We start from the raw sequence: 18,278 nt of genomic DNA, 5'->3' as shown, positions 1-18,278 counted from the left end.
CATGCATCTTCTCTTTTCGCACAGCTGTGCAGGAGGAGAGGCAGCGAGGGAGAGACCGCAATGAGAACGAGGTAGAGTGCACCAGCAGCGCCAATGAGGACATGCCGGTGGAGAAAATCCTGGAGGCCGAGCTGGCGGTGGAGCCAAAAACAGAAACTTACATTGAGGCCAACATGGGCCTCACCCCTAATTCTGTAAGTAGCACGGAGGGTGGTCAGATATTAGGTCACCCTGCTTCATACTTCTTACCATGTGTTACTGAAGCATAAAACGATCCAATACTTCTCAGAGGTGATCAACTGCCACCAGTGGTGATCGGCCACCACCGGAAGTAATCGGTCGCCAAAAGTGGTGATCGGCCGCCACCAGAGGTGATCAGCCGTCACCGAAGGTGATCGACTATCACCCGAGGTGATCAACCACAGGTGATTAGCCGCAAACCCAAGGTGATCAGCCGCCACCTGAGGTGATCGGTTGCCACCGTAGGTGATCGACCACCACCCAAGGTGATCGGCCGCCACCCAAGGTGATTAGCCGCCATCCGAGGTTATCGGCCACCACCCGAAGGGGCCGGCCACTGCCACAGGTGATCGGCTGCCACCCGAGGGGATCGGCCGCCACCCAAGGTGATTAGCCGCCACCCAAGGTGATTAGCCGCCACCCGAGGTTATCGGCCACCGCCACAGGTGATCGGCTGCCACCCGAGGGGATCGGCCGCCACCCAAGGTGATTAGCCGCCACCCGAGGTTATCGGCCGCCACCCAAGGGGGGCGGCCACTGCCACAGGTGATCAGCCGCCGCCAGAGGGAATCGGCTGCCACCCGAGGGGATCGGCCACCACCGAAGGTGATCGGCAACTACCACAGGTAATTGGCCGCCACCCAAGGTGATTAGCCGCCACCCGAGGTTATCGGCCGCCCACCGCCACAGGTGATCGGCCGCCGCCAGAGGGAATCGGCCGCCACCCGAGGTGATCGGCCACCACCCGAGGTGATCAACCACCACAGGTAATCGGCCGCCACCCAAGGTTATCGGCCGCCACCTGAGGGGGCCGGCCACCGCCACAGGTGATCTTTCGCCGCCGGAGGGGATCGGCCGCCACCCAAGGTGTCAGGAGAGGACAGATTACAGCTTACTGCTTTCTATACTAAACCCAGGCATGCATTTGTATAGGGTGACTGGGAAGATGGCGGCCGATGGTATGGCCACTTTAAGACTTGAAGGAATTCCAAACTAGACAAGTAAAGCGACACAGCCATGATTAATAGCATTGTCCTGGGTCCACAGAATATCATGTCATGGACAGCACATCACTCGCTTACATGGGACTGCCAGTTACCATGATTCCTATGCTGGGACAATATTCATCTAAACGAGCCGTGATATGGAACGTATTTCGATTGTTCCAGTGTCCTCCGGTTTTTCCAATATAGATACAAAACCTAAAATACATTTTGTAGTTTTGTCTTTTGCGAATAATCTCCCGGATTCCCGCAGACGCCCGCAGCTTGTATGACGACCACGGGTATATTTTTAGAAATTGCAGTGACTGAGCTAAAGGCGAGGCGCTGTATAATTTATCAGGACGGTGACACACTGGATTTACACGTCTTGTGCGAGGTGACGGGAGACGCGGTGCAGCATGAGGGAAAGTGTTGTACGGACCGTTCCGTGGTCTCTGTCCCTGTCTTGTATCTGTAGATCCCGATATGTATGTGACCACCACACACGTTAGGTTTTCAGCAGATCTCTCCCTTTAGCTCGATCTGCAGGGAATCCTCTCTTCAGGCGTCAGATATAACGGATCTTTTTATTTCCAGCCCAGCGATCCGGTCACCAACATTTGCCAAGCAGCCGACAAGCAGCTCTTCACCTTGGTGGAATGGGCAAAACGAATCCCGCACTTCTCGGAGCTGCCGCTGGACGACCAAGTGATTCTGCTGAGAGCAGGTAGGTCGGTGCCGAAACCCGGGGCGTGCGGGGGCAGACATGTTTCCTTGTAATAACTCCTTGCAGCAGTTGCCCGGTTCCTGGATCCAGTTCTGGCGGTATACGGAGCCCGATGCTTTAAATAACCTCCCCGCAGGATTTCACCAGTGACTTCATGCATTATTGAGAGCCAGGAACGGACTCTGGGGATTGACCGCACATGAAACATTAACAGCCCAACATCTAGCTAACGGTGCGGCTGAATCCACTCATGCGTCTTCTAATAGGAGATGAAACGTCGCTTCAGGGAAAATGGAGCGGACATGGGCAACGTGCAGAAAAGCAGGACTAGGAAGAGGCGTCTCACATGGCGTCCTGACCCCGAGTGAGAAAACCGATCCATACTTTATTCATCTGTGGAGGAATTACTGAACGACTTCTCAATAAATCCTGAACACAACGTGTGTGGTCACCTGCACCTTCCAGTAAATGGAGACCCCACAAGGACGTCCATCTGTCAGGAGGTCACCTGCACCTTCCAGTAAACAGATTTCCTTGTGGGGTCTCCATCTGTCAGGAGGTCATCTGCACCTTCCTGTAAATGGACGTCCTTGTGAGGTCTCCTCCTCTCAGGAGGTCACCTGCACCCTCCAGTAAATGGACGTCCTTGGGGGTCTCCTTCTGGCAGGAGGTCACCTGCACCTTCCAGTAAATGGATGTCCATCTGGGGTCTCCATCTAGCAGGATGTCACCTGCACCTTCCAGTAAATGGATGTCCTTGTGGGGTCTCCATCTGTCAGGAGATCACCTGCACCTTCCTGTAAATGGATGTCCTTGTGGGGTCTCCATCTGTCAGGAGGTCATTTGCACCTTCCAGTAAATGGATGTCCATATGGGGGTCTCCATCTGTCAGGAGGTCACCTGCACCCTCCAGTAAATGGATGTCCTTGTGAGGTCTCCTCCTCTCAGGAGGTCACCTGCACCCTCCAGTAAATGGACGTCCTTGGGGGTCTCCTTCTGTCCTGATGTCACCTGCACCTTCCAGTAAATAGACGTCCTTGTGGGGTCTCCTTCTGTCAGGCGGTCACTTGCACCTTCCAGTAAATGGACATCCTTTTAAGGTCTCCTTCTGTCAGGAGGTCACCTGCACCTTCTGTGTCTTCTTCTGTCAGGAGGTCACCTGCACCTTCCAGTAAATGGATGTCCATATGGGATCTCCATCTGTCAGGAGATCACCTGCACCTTCCAGTAAATGGACGTCCTTGTGAGGTCTCCATCTGTCAGGAGATCACCTGCACCTTCCATTAAATGGACGTCCTTGTGGGTTCTCCATCTGTCAGGAGGTGGGGACTTTCAGTCAGCCATTCCTGCCAGGGACAGCACAGTAAGGCCAAGTCTAGGGCTGGTCACCGAGCTCTTCGAGACTCCTGAACGACAGCACATTGCTGGATATCAATGAAGTTTTGTAGTTCAGGTTCTTCAGACTTGTGGAAGGGACGTGGCTGCTGTCCTCAGCAAATTTCAGGCTCATAAACGTGGTTCTCAATTTTCATCCAGATGAGACTCCATTTTCCAAGAAACTTAAAAAAAGAATAATACAGGACAATGCAAGAACAAAAGGATTCCCACCTCTCAATGTGCTTCATGCTTAAAGGGGGTGTCCACTACTTTTACACTGATATCTGATCAGCTGGGTTCCTGTTGACGTTGGCAGAAGCCTGTGGCCAGAAATGCTCAGGTCTGGAGCTGCCCCGTCTTCTGATAGCAGCCGAGTGCTGCACATCCACCTCCTATTGATTGGAATGGGCTGCAGATGTGCAGTACCCGGCCGCTATTAGAAGACGGGGCAGCTCTGGACCTGAGCCGCCCGAGATACGCTGCCAGTCACAGCATGCAGCAAAACCACAGCCAAAAGAGTCTTCTCCGCTGCAGACACCGCGTGAACACTCCATTTGCTTTGCTCGTTCCACGCTTGCTCGCGGTCATTGATCTGCGTTCCATCAGTATTTGTTTCGTGTCTGTTTTACATCAGTCATTTTCTATTCCTCACGATGACATCACTGATTTGTTGGCTCAGTGATTTTTATTTTTTTACGAGCTCTTTTATGGGCAATTTTGACTTGTGGCTCAGATTATAAACAGCCGTTCTTGCAGGGACACAAAAAAGATTGAGAAGTGAATGGCTCCATGTATTGTACTGGCTCCGTGTATTGTACTGGCTCCGTGTATTGTACTGGCTCCGTGTATTGTACTGGCTCCGTGTATTGTACTGGCTCCGTGTACTATAGTGGCTCCGTGTACAGTACTGGCTCCGTGTACAGTACTGGCTCCGTGTACAGTACTGGCTCAGTGTACAGTACTGGCTCAGTGTACAGTACTGGCTCAGTGTACAGTACTGGCTCAGTGTACAGTACTGGCTCAGTGTATAGTACTGGCTCCGTGTACAGTACTGGCTCCGTGTACAGTACTGGCCCCGTGTACTGTACTGGGCCCGTGTATTGTACTGGCTCCGTGTATTGTACTGGCTCCGTGTATTGTACTGGCTCCGTGTATTGTACTGGCTCCGTGCATTGCACTGGCTCCGTGCATTGTACTGGCTTCATGTACAGTACTGGCTCCGTGCATTGCACTGGCTCCGTGCATTGCACTGGCTCCGTGCATTGCACTGGCTCTGTGTATTGTACTGGCCCCGTGTATAGTACTGGCTCTGTGTTTTGTACTGGCCCCGTGTATTGTACTGGCTCCGTGTATTGTACTGGCTCCGTGTATTGTACTGGCTCCGTGTATTGTACTGGCTCCGTGTACTGTACTGGCTCCGTGTATTGTATTGGCTCTGTGTTCTGTGAGTAACATTCGGATCAGTCCCGCATAATCGGGATGTGGAGCGTACCTCTCCCTGTGGCGGTACCGTCTGTTATATAATGTGTTTTCGGTTGTGTGCAGGGTGGAATGAACTTCTCATCGCCTCCTTCTCCCATCGATCAATAGCTGTCAAAGACGGGATCCTCCTAGCGACCGGCCTGCACGTCCACCGCAACAGCGCGCACAGCGCAGGAGTCGGCGCCATCTTTGACCGGTACGGTATTGCTAATTATTTTGTGACTTGATGGTTATTGCGATTTCATATATCCGGCAGAATTGTCAGAAATCAGCAGCCTCCAATTGCTAGACATGGTTTTGGGCTTTTTTTGGAGACTTTAGCATGTAAGGCGAGGGCGTTATCCTCTGCGGCACACGTCTGTGGATATTTTATAAAGCCCCGGATGTCAATGTTACTGGTTGTTGGGTCGTATTGTTACACTCCAGATCTAACAGACGTATGACCCCTTTGCCGCTTTATCCTTTTAGGGTCCTCACAGAACTGGTCTCCAAAATGCGGGATATGCAAATGGACAAGACGGAGCTGGGCTGCTTACGAGCCATTGTCTTATTCAACCCAGGTAAGATGCGCTAATGAGAGCGGCACTGAGCAAACCCTGACAATAAGCGCACGACCGTCTGCAGGGCGAGAGCAGACACGGGGGACGGGGCTGCACACCGGCACTGCCGGCGCCAGAGCTCGGGGGATGAGGCAGTATGGAGACCCCCGGGCTCAGCGGCTCCTCGGATCTTGTCCATCAGCCCCTTATTGTGGCCACATTACTGAACACAGATCTGAGCTTTTCTTCACCTTTTATTCTATGGTGACTCGTGATTGTGAAATCCTGATCCTCCCTCCATAATTCACCGCATTCTTCACACTAAAGACGCACCGCAGGCGTATACAGCCGCAAAGAGGAGAAACAGACTCCTACTGATAGAGAAGCCCTGTGTGTGCAAAGTGAAAGGTTCAGTGATCAATAGGGTAAAAAGGACGGTAACAGAGTGATGGTTATTACACCTTCACGTATATGACGGCACACTCACATTAGGAGCACTCTGTGCAGCACAAGCACATTAGGAGCACTCTGTGCAGCACATTAGGTGCACTTTGTGCAGCACACACGCATTAGATGCGCTCTGCAACACAGGCAAATTAGGTGCACTCTCTGCAGCACACGCATATTAGGTGCGCTCTGTGCAGCACATGCACATTAGGTGCGCTCTGCAGCACCCGCACATTAGGTGCGCTTTGTGCAGCACACGCGCATTAGGTGCGCTTTGTGCAGCACACGCGCATTAGGTGCACTCTGTGCAGCACACGCGCATTAGGTGCACGCTCTGTAGCACACGCACATTAGGTGCACTCTGTACCGTTTTAGTGATGTGCCAATCTTGCTCAGTATGGATCCAATAGCGGAGGGAAAGTGAATCAATGATGGGTAGTGTCTGTGTTCTCCTCTATCTGCCTCCAGGCTATAGGTTGCACTCACTTCTTGGCGAGATTTATTCTTAGTAATCAGGTATGTCCAAGGTGTCAACTAACTTGCTATTTGCTCTCATGCTGTTTTGTGCAGACTCTAAGGGTCTCTCCAACCCCTCGGAGGTGGAGGCGTTACGGGAGAAGGTCTATGCATCTTTGGAAGCTTATTGCAAACACAAGTACCCAGACCAGCCGGGAAGGTGAGTCGCTGCGGCCCTTGTCTGTGAGGGTCCTGGGCTTTGTATTTTTCACTCCACACAATTTACATGGCAGGAGATCCTGAGCCGGTGAAGTCATTTTGTTTTCTGTTGGGAGACACACAGAGCTCACATCCAGCCTATATTACTGGGAGAGACACACAGACCTCACATCCAGCCTATATTACTGGGAGAGACACACAGGCTCACATCCAGCCTATATTACTGGGAGAGACACACAGAGCTCACATCCAGCCTATATTACTGGGAGAGGTACACAGAGCTCACATCCAGCCTATATTACTGGGAGAGACACACAGACCTCACATCCAGCCTATATTACTGGGAGAGACACAGAGCTCACGTCCAGCGTATATTACTGGGAGAGACACACAGAGCTCACATCCAGCCTATATTACTGGGAGAGGTACACAGAGCTCACATCCAGCCTATATTACTGGGAGAGACACACAAAGCTCACATCCAGCCTATATTACTGGGAGAGAGACTCAGACCTCACATCCAGTCTATATAACTGGAGAAACACACAGAGCTCACATCCAGCCTATATAACTGGAGAAACACACAGACCTCACATCCAGCCTATATTACTGGAGAAACACACAGACCTCACATCCAGCCTATATTACTGGAGAAACACACAGACCTCACATCCAGCCTATATTACTGGGAGAGACACACAGACCTCACATCCAGCCTATATTACTGGGAGAGACACACACACAGCTCACATCCAGCCTATATTACTGGGAGAGACACACAGAGCTCACATCCAGCCTATATTACTGGGAGAGACACACAGACCTCACATCCAGCCTATATTACTGGGAGAGACACACACACAGCTCACATCCAGCCTATATTACTGGGAGAGACACACAGAGCTCACATCCAGCCTATATAACTGGAGAAACACACAGACCTCACATCCAGCCTATATTACTGGAGAAACACACAGACCTCACATCCAGCCTATATTACTGGGAGAGACACACAGAGCTCACATCCAGTCTATATTACTGGGAGAGACACACACACAGCTCACATCCAGCCTATATTACTGGGAGAGACACACACACAGCTCACATCCAGCCTATATTACTGGGAGAGACAAACAGCTCACATCCAGCCTATATTACTGGAAAAACACACAGAGCTCACATCCAGCCTATATTACTGGAGAAACACACAGACCTCACATCCAGCCTATATTACTGGAAAAACACACAGAGCTCACATCCAGCCTATATTACTGGAGAAACACACAGACCTCACATCCAGCCTATATTACTGGGAGAGACACACACAGAGGTCACATCCAGCCTATATTACTGGAGAAACACACAGAGCTCACATCCAGCCTATATGACTGGGAGAGACACACAGAGCTCACATCCAGCCTATATTACTGGGAGAGACACACAGAGCTCACATCCAGCCTATATTACTGGGAGAGAGACACAGACCTCACATCCAGACTATATTACTGGGAGAGACACACAGAGCTCACATCCAGCCTATATTACTGGGAGAGACACACAGAGCTCACATCCAGCCTATATTACTGGGAGAGAGACACAGACCTCACATCCAGACTATATTACTGGGAGAGACACACAGAGCTCACATCCAGCCTATATTACTGGGAGAGACACTCCCACAAGAGAAAAATCTGACACTTTGATCATTATGGAAATATCCTTTCACAAGGTCGTTAAACTGAGTTCATAAGCCGCTCATCTACCTTGTGAGGGGAACATGCCCTTAGGAGCCATGGCTATATATACGGCCATAGTGCTGACGCCTTCTGTACAGAGCTGCTTTCTGTTCAGAACTACTCCCACTTCCTCATTCTTTTCTTCTAGTTGATACAATAATAGCAATATATTACTGATCACCTAAAATAATACCCATCCCTCCACCCTTCAGTGTCCAGGCAGCCCTGACATGGACGGCCCCTTCCCCCGGCCCTCATGTGTTTTAGGTTATGGCTGCTCCTCCTGGACAGCGTTCAGAATGTCTTGTTTTTCCTGGCGCTCGGACTTTTATTCTCAACAACTCAGCAGAAATCATCCCCTTTTTTGGCCTTTTTCCAATCTGTAAAAGGATTTGGTTTATTTATTTATTTTTTTCTCCTGACCACGTAGATTGCGTGATGACGGGGAGAAAAACATAAGAAATATAGGGCTCAGATCTGATGAGTGGGCTAACAATTAATACGTTTTTAGCTCTCATGGATGCGGAGTCTTCATCGTGCCAAAAAGAAGCTTAACCCGTTCCTTCAAGTCAGATCGATGGACGGCTGGAATGTATCTGACATCAATGATGAGTACACGTCAGTGCGGATACAATATCCCAAAAAGAGCCACAAAATGGGGAAGGGGACTAATGGCACACAATGGGGGGGCTGTGTGATAAATGCACATTTTTTTGTAGTTTCTGACTTTTCTGTGTTCTTTTTGCAGGTTTGCGAAGCTTTTGTTGCGTCTGCCCGCTCTCCGCTCCATCGGCCTCAAATGCTTGGAACACCTCTTCTTCTTCAAGCTAATAGGAGACACACCTATCGACACCTTCTTAATGGAGATGCTGGAAGCGCCTCATCAAATGACTTAAGAGAAGCCAGGTGTGTTTTTTTTGTCCCCATGTGCCGAGAGCAGTAGACTTCTTATAGGATGCTCTCAAGAGACACTGTGGTCCCTCCACGCTTCGAAGAAAACGTCCAGGATCCCTCATCCGATGTCACACGTGCGCCTTCAGTCCATCCGCAGAGCTACAAGCGCGCTATCCCATCATGAACGGCAGAAGTGACAGACGCCTGGGGTGCGGACCGGCCGGGCTCGCCCCAAAGGTCTCCTCTTCTTTTTTTGTCGCTGCTGAAGCTTCAGTCGCTGTTATTGGTAACTTTTGGCCCCAATATCTGAAACACAGGAAAATCCGCACAGATCTTGGAGGGTGAATGTATTTTTCTTTTTTGGTTTAGAAGACATATGATGCACAAGGATTCCTTGTCCGAGCCGGCTCACCGCCATCAGTCACCGGCCAGGCTCGCGGTATGGGAGAATAATCCACGGGTGGTGATCGATCCCATATCTGATATTAGGCCTTAATCATCAAGACAACCCCATCTCACAGCGCGGCTCGGTGCTGCGCTCGTCACCTGCCCCTCGCCGGCCTTTTACCGGGAGGAGTTTGTCATGTGGACTCTTATCCTGTGGTGCGCGTGCCGGTCGGACGGTAGCGCCACAGACCACGTCTTTTTTTTTTTAGAACCATTTGGGTGATTGGTTAGCTTGTATTAAGGCTTTTTTTGGAACAAGGCACTACAGAATAAATGAATTATTTTTGTTTTTATGTATTCGAGAAAGTTTAGAAGCCCAAAGACCGGGATTTACTGCCTCTTTAATAGAAAACTAAAAATAATATTTAAAAAAAAAAGTAAAATGTCAGTATCAAAAGAGCAAAAAAAAAAAAACAAAACAAAAACAGGACTCTTTGGTACAACGGGTAGAATTCAGGGATTTTGTCCAATGTTTTCAATCCTCTTTTTCGGCTAGTGGGGGCTTCAGAGCGTCACTTAACCTCTCTAGTCCCAGAAGGGGCAGGCAGAAAATCCCCGTCATTATTTAGTCCGCGAGTCACAAACCGCCGAGATCCGTACAACCAAATCCACGAGATCATCTGCAGCGGGTCTGACCCTGGGTCCAGCTCTCTGTGGGGGCGACTATCCCAGACCCTTATCTTTTACCTGCTGGCATTGAAGGGTGCAGATCTTAGGATCATCTTGAGACGTCTTTATATTTTTTTTACAAAGATGCGTAAAGAGCGGATGATCCCAGCCTCGTATTTACTACGCTGGTGGTGAACGCCATGCTATTTTCCTGGACGGGACCCGGCCAGCCTGGAGAGTTGGATGGGACCCTGCCAGCCCGGAGAGTTGGATGGGACCCTGCCAGCCCGGAGAGTTGGAGGGGACCCTACTAGCCCGGAGAGCTGGAGGGGACCCTACTAGCCCGGAGAGCTGGAGGGGACCCTACTAGCCCGGAGAGCTGGATGGGACCCTACTAGCCCGGAGAGCTGGATGGGACCCTACTAGCCCGGAGAGCTGGATGGGACCCTACTAGCCCGGAGAGCTGGAGGGGACCCTACTAGCCCGGAGAGCTGGAGGGGACCCTACTAGCCCGGAGAGCTGGAGGGGACCCTACTAGCCCGGAGAGCTGGAGGGGACCCTACTAGCCCGGAGAGCTGGAGGGGACCCTACTAGCCCGGAGAGCTGGAGGGGACCCTACTAGCCCGGAGAGCTGGAGGGGACCCTACTAGCCCGGAGAGCTGGAGGGGACCCTACTAGCCCGGAGAGCTGGAGGGGACCCTACTAGCCCGGAGAGCTGGAGGGGACCCTACTAGCCCGGAGAGCTGGAGGGGACCCTACTAGCCCGGAGAGCTGGAGGGGACCCTACTAGCCCGGAGAGCTGGAGGGGACCCTACTAGCCCGGAGAGCTGGAGGGGGGGGCCCGGAGGCTTCGTTGTGTTAGGTCTTTATTCAGTTTGGGCTCCAGGGTCAGACGCTGCAGATACGGAGTGATCGGCCTTTTTTTCTTGGTTTTGTTTGTTTCTTCTTGTAAAGTATAAAATGGTCTCTGTATATTTTCCAAAGAATCTCGTTCTCTCTTCTTCGTTGTCGCTCTCCGTTTTGCACGAGAGCGGGTTACTTGGAACCTGAGCCAATGCTTAAAGCACGCTTCTGTGAAGCTCCCGCTCCTGTCCCTTTCTTACCTGCAACTGGTCAAGCGCTATTAATGCCGATGTTATACCTCTTCTGTTTATTATAGTAACAAGCAGGGAAAATCATGGGAGCCCCCGCGCCCAGAGCCGGGCGATCTGCACCTCTGCCGACAGCCGATATGCACGCAGCACATTACAGTCAGCGGATAGAAAGCTCAAAGTCTCTAGGGATCGGAACGTAAAGGGGTACTCTTGGGTGTAACATTCTCCCCTATCCCCCATCATGTGCACAGTCAGTATAATGGCAAATCAGCCGAGCACAACGCTCCCAATCTCCAGCAATCCCACTAAGACGGAAAGGAGCGGCGGTGCGCACAGTTCTCCTCCGCTAAATTCAGCCGGGGTCTTCAGAGCCTCCCTGATTGGGATGGCAGGATGTTACCCCCTCCTTCAAACGTGAGAGTACTCCTTTAATGTGAAAGGTCCCAGTAAGTGCTGCTCACAGCAATGGAGGTTGAGCTGTGTTGTGTCCCCCGCCTCTTGGAGCGCACGGTCGTCCCCCGCCTCTTGGAGCGCACGGTCGCCCCCCGCCTCTTGGAGCGCACGGTCGCCCCCCGCCTCCTGGAGCGCACGGTCGTCCCCCGCCTCCTTGGAGCGCACGGTCGTCCCCCGCCTCCTTGGAGCGCACGGTCGTGCCCCGCCTCCTTGGAGCGCACGGTCGTCTCCCGCCTCCTTGGAGCGCACGGTCGTCCCCCGCCTCCTTGGAGCGCACGGTCGTCCCCCGCCTCCTTGGAGCGCACGGTCGTCCCCCGCCTCCTTGGAGCGCACGGTCGTCCCCCGCCTCCTTGGAGCGCACGGTCGTCCCCCGCCTCCTTGGAGCGCACGGTCGTGCCCCGCCTCCTTGGAGCGCACGGTCGTCCCCCGCCTCTTGGAGCGCACGGTCGTCCCCCGCCTCTTGGAGCGCACGGTCGTCCCCCACCTCTTGGAGCGCACGGTCGTCCCCGAACCACGAATACATCAGGTGATAAACGATCACATGTCCAGACAATCAGGAATTCATCCACGATATCGGGGCATTGCTCCCCAGTAATCGGGCACCTCCTCGTAGATAGCAAAAAACCCCAACTAATCTACAGTATATACCATAAATCATTGCACCATTTTTAATAAGTTCCCGTGCTCACATCACCCCGCCCAGGCGGATTTGCACAAATATCTGTGCTTTGTCCGAATTCTGAGTGGCCCGGGCTGTGCTGCATCTGGGGACCCCTAAATGCTCCCCCCCCCCCCCCCCCGCCGCTCCGGTGAGGCCCACCTCTGACTGGTGCATCGTTCCGGGCCTCCCTGGTGCGGCCGTGTCACTCGGGAATATCCGCCCGAGCCGGGGTCTGTGCATGTGAAATCCTTGCCTTAATGCCTACAGGGACAATGACCGCCTGTTTGTTGGACTGACCCCAAATTGTGTAATTTGTACTTCACCCCGGGGGCTGTGTGCACATTTCCGCTGGACAGATAAATTTTTTCTTTTTTTTAAAAAAAATAACCCCTTCATTGCTGGTTTGTGGTAGAACAGTCAGCAAATAACAGGAGACGCATTAAAACGTGATTTAGGTGCAATACGAGACATGAGCTATAAATCCCACACTCAAAGCTCACTGACAGATCTCCGTTCACTCTTTCTGCAGCTGCTGATGTGAAGCCTCCAGACCTGTGAAAGATTACGTGTGCAAAGCACAATTGAAAAAATACTCTTTAATCCAAAATTCATGCATTGAAATATAAGTAAAAAAAAGTGCTAGAGACAGTGTTGCTATAAAAGTCAGATTAATAGAGAAAGTGTAAAGGGAGACTGTCCAAACCAAGCACACACGGGGTGCACCATGGCGGGTAAATGTCCGTGCACCTTCCCACCTGCTGGTTTGCAGCCATACCCCCCTTTATTGATTGACAGCTCAGTGAGAGATGACAGACAAGCAGGTGGGAAGGTGCAGTCATCCTGTGCTTGGTTTGGACAGTCATCCTGTGCGGGGTCTCCTAAAAGACTAATGGATGATTATATGTGGAAGGAGGGCTGCTGGATACAGGCACCGGTGGGTCCGGCCCCTCGGATAGATGCCGGCACCGGTGGGTCCGGCCCCTCGGATAGATGCCGGCACCGGTGGGTCCGGCCCCTCGGATAGATGCCGGCACCGGTGGGTCCGGCCCCTCGGATAGATGCCGGCACCGGTGGGTCCGGCCCCTCGGATAGATGCCGGCACCGGTGGGTCCGGCCCCTCGGATAGATGCCGGCACCGGTGGGTCCGGCCCCTCGGATAGATGCCGGCACCGGTGGGTCCGGCCCCTCGGATAGATGCCGGCACCGGTGGGTCCGGCCCCTCGGATAGATGCCGGCACCGGTGGGTCCGGCCCCTCGGATAGATGCCGGCACCGGTGGGTCCGGCCCCTCGGATAGATGCCGGCACCGGTGGGTCCGGCCCCTCGGATAGATGCCGGCACCGGTGGGTCCGGCCCCTCGGATAGATGCCGGCACCGGTGGGTCCGGCCCCTCGGATAGATGCCGGCACCGGTGGGTCCGGCCCCTCGGATAGATGCCGGCACCGGTGGGTCCGGCCCCTCGGATAGATGCCGGCACCGGTGGGTCCGGCCCCTCGGATAGATGCCGGCACCGGTGGGTCCGGCCCCTCGGATAGATGCCGGCACCGGTGGGTCCGGCCCCTCGGATAGATGCCGGCACCGGTGGGTCCGGCCCCTCGGATAGATGCCGGCACCGGTGGGTCCGGCCCCTCGGATAGATGCCGGCACCGGTGGGTCCGGCCCCTCGGATAGATGCCGGCACCGGTGGGTCCGGCCCCTCGGATAGATGCCGGCACCGGTGGGTCCGGCCCCTCGGATAGATGCCGGCACCGGTGGGTCCGGCCCCTCGGATAGATGCCGGCACCGGTGGGTCCGGCCCCTCGGATAGATGCCGGCACCGGTGGGTCCGGCCCCTCGGATAGATGCCGGCACCGGTGGGTCCGGCCCCTCGGATAGATGCCGGCACCGGTGGGTCCGGCCCCTCGGATAGATGCCGGCACCGGTGGGTCCGGCCCCTCGGATAGATGCCGGCACCGGTGGGTCCGGCCCCTCGGATAGATGCCGGCACCGGTGGGTCCGGCCCCTCGGATAGATGCCGGCACCGGTGGGTCCGGCCCCTCGGATAGATGCCGGCACCGGTGGGTCCGGCCCCTCGGATAGATGCCGGCACCGGTGGGTCCGGCCCCTCGGATAGATGCCGGCACCGGTGGGTCCGGCCCCTCGGATAGATGCCGGCACCGGTGGGTCCGGCCCCTCGGATAGATGCTGGCAACGGGTCCGGTTCCTCAGAGGACAAATCATACCCAGGCACGAGAACGAACAGCTCGAAAAGGGACACATCACACCTAGGCAAGAGAACGAGCAGGGACACATCACACCTAGGCACAAGAATGAACAACGCGAGCAGGGACACATCACACCTCGGATAGATGCCGGCAACGGGTCCGGTTCCTCAGAGGAATATTCACTTCACTGTGCACCAGGATTTCGGCAGAGGACCACCGCCCGGCTCTAGCATAACGCATCAATTTTCAGGTGCTGCAGAACTCTGGGGGACTCCATACAGAGCGCTCTGGGGATCACCAGCAATGAGTTTTCTTGTGTCGTTCTCGTGATATTATGTATAAAAAAAATAAAAAAAAAAATAAAAGAAATAAAAAAAAGTTGTGTATTACAAAAGTAAAACAAAAAAAATAGTGATAAAAAACATAGAAAGGGTTAAAAAAAAAATCTATTGTTTCAGCAAAGTTTAAAAGAAGATATATTTTTGTATTATGGACCTTTATCCCTCTTTCAGTTTTCACGGCCTCTCACGTGTTCAGGATTCTTGTGTGGTTGGGGTGTGTTGCAGCGTTGGAGGATTGTACGATAGCGGGCCAGATCAGGGGCTAGGTCCCCACGTCCGGATTAAGTCCCCACATGCAGGGGCTACGTCCCCACGTCCGGATTAAGTCCCCACATGCAGGGGCTACACGGCAACTAATAGTTTTCTTGACTGACTTGTGTGCATCTTTTTTGTGATTTGGCCATTTTTTTTGTTTTTCACAACAAAAACCAGCTGAGCGACATGTCGCCGTGTAGCCCCAGCTTTCCCCCAGTGGGGGGCGCCAATTCTGTCTCAAGGCTGCAAACCCTATGGTTCTGCTTTGATAATTTTGAGAAAATGTTACTGTTGCAATTAAAATCTTGTCACTAAGCATCTGCTGCTACAATCCGATTACAGACTCCTCATTTACCCGTCCTGCAAACGCCACCGTGTCAATTCCACTATCGGGTCACACCCGGCGACCATTGTGTTCTGGCATTGGAACAGCGATCAGATTGTGGCACATGTGCATGGATAGGAATTCTTTTTTTTTTCCTTGTTTTTATACCTGGAAAAAAAAACGTAGCCAACAAGTGGTCAAGGTATTGTAACATTTAATATGTAAGATGAATGTATTTAAGTGTTTTCCCCTGTAATACCCAAAAGTGTCCACTGGATGGCAGCAGAGGGCTAATATCGGATCTTACTGGTTTTATTACTGCTGAGAAGCTTCTGTAAGGGCCTATTTGGCCCTCCCCGGACTTTACAGAGATCCGGATTCTTTAATTGACCCTCCCCGGACTTTACAGAGATCCGGATACTTTAATTGGCCCTCCCCGGACTTTACAGAGATCCGGATACTTTAATTGGCCCTCCCCGGACTTTACAGAGATCCGGATACTTTAATTGACCCTCCCCGGACTTTACAGAGATCCGGATACTTTTCGGGATTGGATCACACAGAGATTAGAAGTGACGCTTCTACAGGGCGGCCTGGTATATTCAGGAAAGTAATGCTGTAACTGTAAAGATTCTTTACAGAAGAAGTGACAGGTTCTCTTTAAAGTTCTGGTCATCCTTGGTAATATCCGCTGCAGATGAAACCTCTCCCCACCTTGACAGAAATCCTGCTGACTCCTGAAGTTTTGTTGGTCTCCACCACATCCTGGACATAACACAGGACAGCCCCGCCCCTTCAAGCTTTGTGCTGAATTCTGATTGGTCGATTGTCTGAGTCCGGCCCCCGCGGAGCTCTCTGGTTATGATCTCGCTTTGTATCGTGGGCTGCTGTCCCCAACGCCCTCTCAGTACGCTGTGTTCATGTGATTATTGCCTTTCTGCTCAGCTCGGTCTTACTGTGAATCACTTCTGCACACGTTATTAACGTCTACATGAAAAGCATTGGAAATCTGACTATTTTCTTGATGAATACTGGTATTAGAATTGTAACAGAACGAGCGTTTATAAATACAAGTTCAAGGTTGTGCTGTCTCCGCGTCCTTATTTCGTATAGTACACGCAGCAAGGGAAATGACGAACGGACAACTACACCCAGCAGGTATAGAGTCGTTCACCCCTGTAATAGGAGACTACGACATCACATCACACCTAGGCACGAGAACGAGCAGGGACACATCACACCTAGGCACGAGAACGAGCAGGGACACATCACACCTAGGCACGAGAACGAGCAGGGACACATCACACCTAGGCACGAGAATGAACAGCCAGAGCAGGGACACATCACACCTAGGCAGGAAAACGAGCAGGGACGCATCACACCTAGGCACGAGAACGAGCAGCCAGAGCAGGGACACATCACACCTAGGCACGAGAACGAGCAGGGACACATCACACCTAGGCACGAGAACGAGCAGGGACACATCACACCTAGGCACGAGAACGAGCAGGGACACATCACACCTAGGCACGAGAACGAGCAGGGACACATCACACCTAGGCACGAGAACGAGCAGAGACGCATCACACCTAGGCACGAGAACGAACAGGGACGCATCACACCTAGGCACGAGAACGAGCAGGGACACATCACACCTAGGCACGAGAACGAGCAGGGACACATCACACCTAGGCACGAGAACGAGCAGGGACGCATCACACCTAGGCACGAGAACGAGCAGGGACGCATCACACCTAGGCACGAGAACGAGCAGGGACGCATCACACCTAGGCACGAGAACGAGCAGGGACGCATCACACCTAGGCACGAGAACGAGCAGGGACGCATCACACCTAGGCACGAGAACGAGCAGGGACGCATCACACCTAGGCACGAGAACGAGCAGGGACACATCACACCTAGGCACGAGAACGAGCAGGGACGCATCACACCTAGGCACGAGAACGAGCAGGGACGCATCACACCTAGGCACGAGAACGAGCAGGGACGCATCACACCTAGGCACGAGAACGAGCAGGGACACATCACACCTAGGCACGAGAACGAGCAGGGACGCATCACACCTAGGCACGAGAACGAGCAGCCAGAGCAGGGACGCATCCCACCTAGGCACGAGAACGAGCAGCCAGAGCAGGGACACATCACACCTAGGCACGAGAATGAACAGCCAGAGCAGGGACAAATCACACCTAGGCACGAGAACGAACAGCCAGAGCAGGGACACATCACACCTAGGCACGAAAACGAGCAGGGACACATCACACCTAGGCACGAGAACTAGCAGGGACACATCACACCTAGGCACGAGAACGAACAGCCAGAGCAGGGACGCATCACACCAAGGCACAAAAACGAGCAAGGACACATCACACCTAAGCACAAGAACGAGCAGGGACACATCACACCTAAGCACAAGAACGAGCAGGGACACATCACACCTAAGCACAAAAATGAAGCGCTAGAGCAGGGACACATCACACCTAGACACGAGAACGAACAGCCAGAGCATGGTAGTGCCCACTCATCACTAGTTACGAGTGCTGAGCACCCGAGCATGGTAGTGCCCGCTCATCACTAGTTACCAGTAGAGAGCACCCGAGCATGGTAGTGCCCGCTCATCACTAGTTACGAGTACTGAGCACCTGAGCATGGTAGTGCCCGCTCATCACTAGTTACCAGTAGAGAGCACCTAAGCATGGTAGTGCTCACTCATCACTAGTTACCAGTACTGAGCACATGAGCATGGTAGTGCCCGCTCATCACTAGTTA

General features: G+C 52.9%; 1 protein-coding gene across 4 annotated transcripts in view; it reads left to right on the top strand.

Moving 5' to 3' along the window:
* RXRA (retinoid X receptor alpha) overlaps positions 1 to 13,407 on the top strand; it is a 200,135-nt gene extending 186,728 nt beyond the window's left edge. For all 4 annotated transcript variants that reach the window (XM_075324355.1, XM_075324354.1, XM_075324353.1 and 1 more), the window contains 6 exons: positions 25 to 194; positions 1,821 to 1,950; positions 4,873 to 5,005; positions 5,278 to 5,369; positions 6,366 to 6,471; positions 8,955 to 13,407. In XM_075324355.1, the coding sequence (XP_075180470.1) occupies positions 25 to 194; positions 1,821 to 1,950; positions 4,873 to 5,005; positions 5,278 to 5,369; positions 6,366 to 6,471; positions 8,955 to 9,102 (779 nt within the window). In that variant the 3' untranslated portion in view covers positions 9,103 to 13,407. The remainder of the gene's footprint in view (positions 1 to 24; positions 195 to 1,820; positions 1,951 to 4,872; positions 5,006 to 5,277; positions 5,370 to 6,365; positions 6,472 to 8,954) is intronic.
* The last annotated feature ends 4,871 nt before the right edge of the window (positions 13,408 to 18,278 follow it).

The sequence above is a fragment of the Anomaloglossus baeobatrachus genome, chromosome 9 (assembly GCF_048569485.1).
Source record: "Anomaloglossus baeobatrachus isolate aAnoBae1 chromosome 9, aAnoBae1.hap1, whole genome shotgun sequence".
NCBI classification, from domain to species: Eukaryota; Metazoa; Chordata; class Amphibia; order Anura; family Aromobatidae; genus Anomaloglossus; species Anomaloglossus baeobatrachus.
This window is presented reverse-complemented; position numbering and strand designations above follow the sequence as displayed.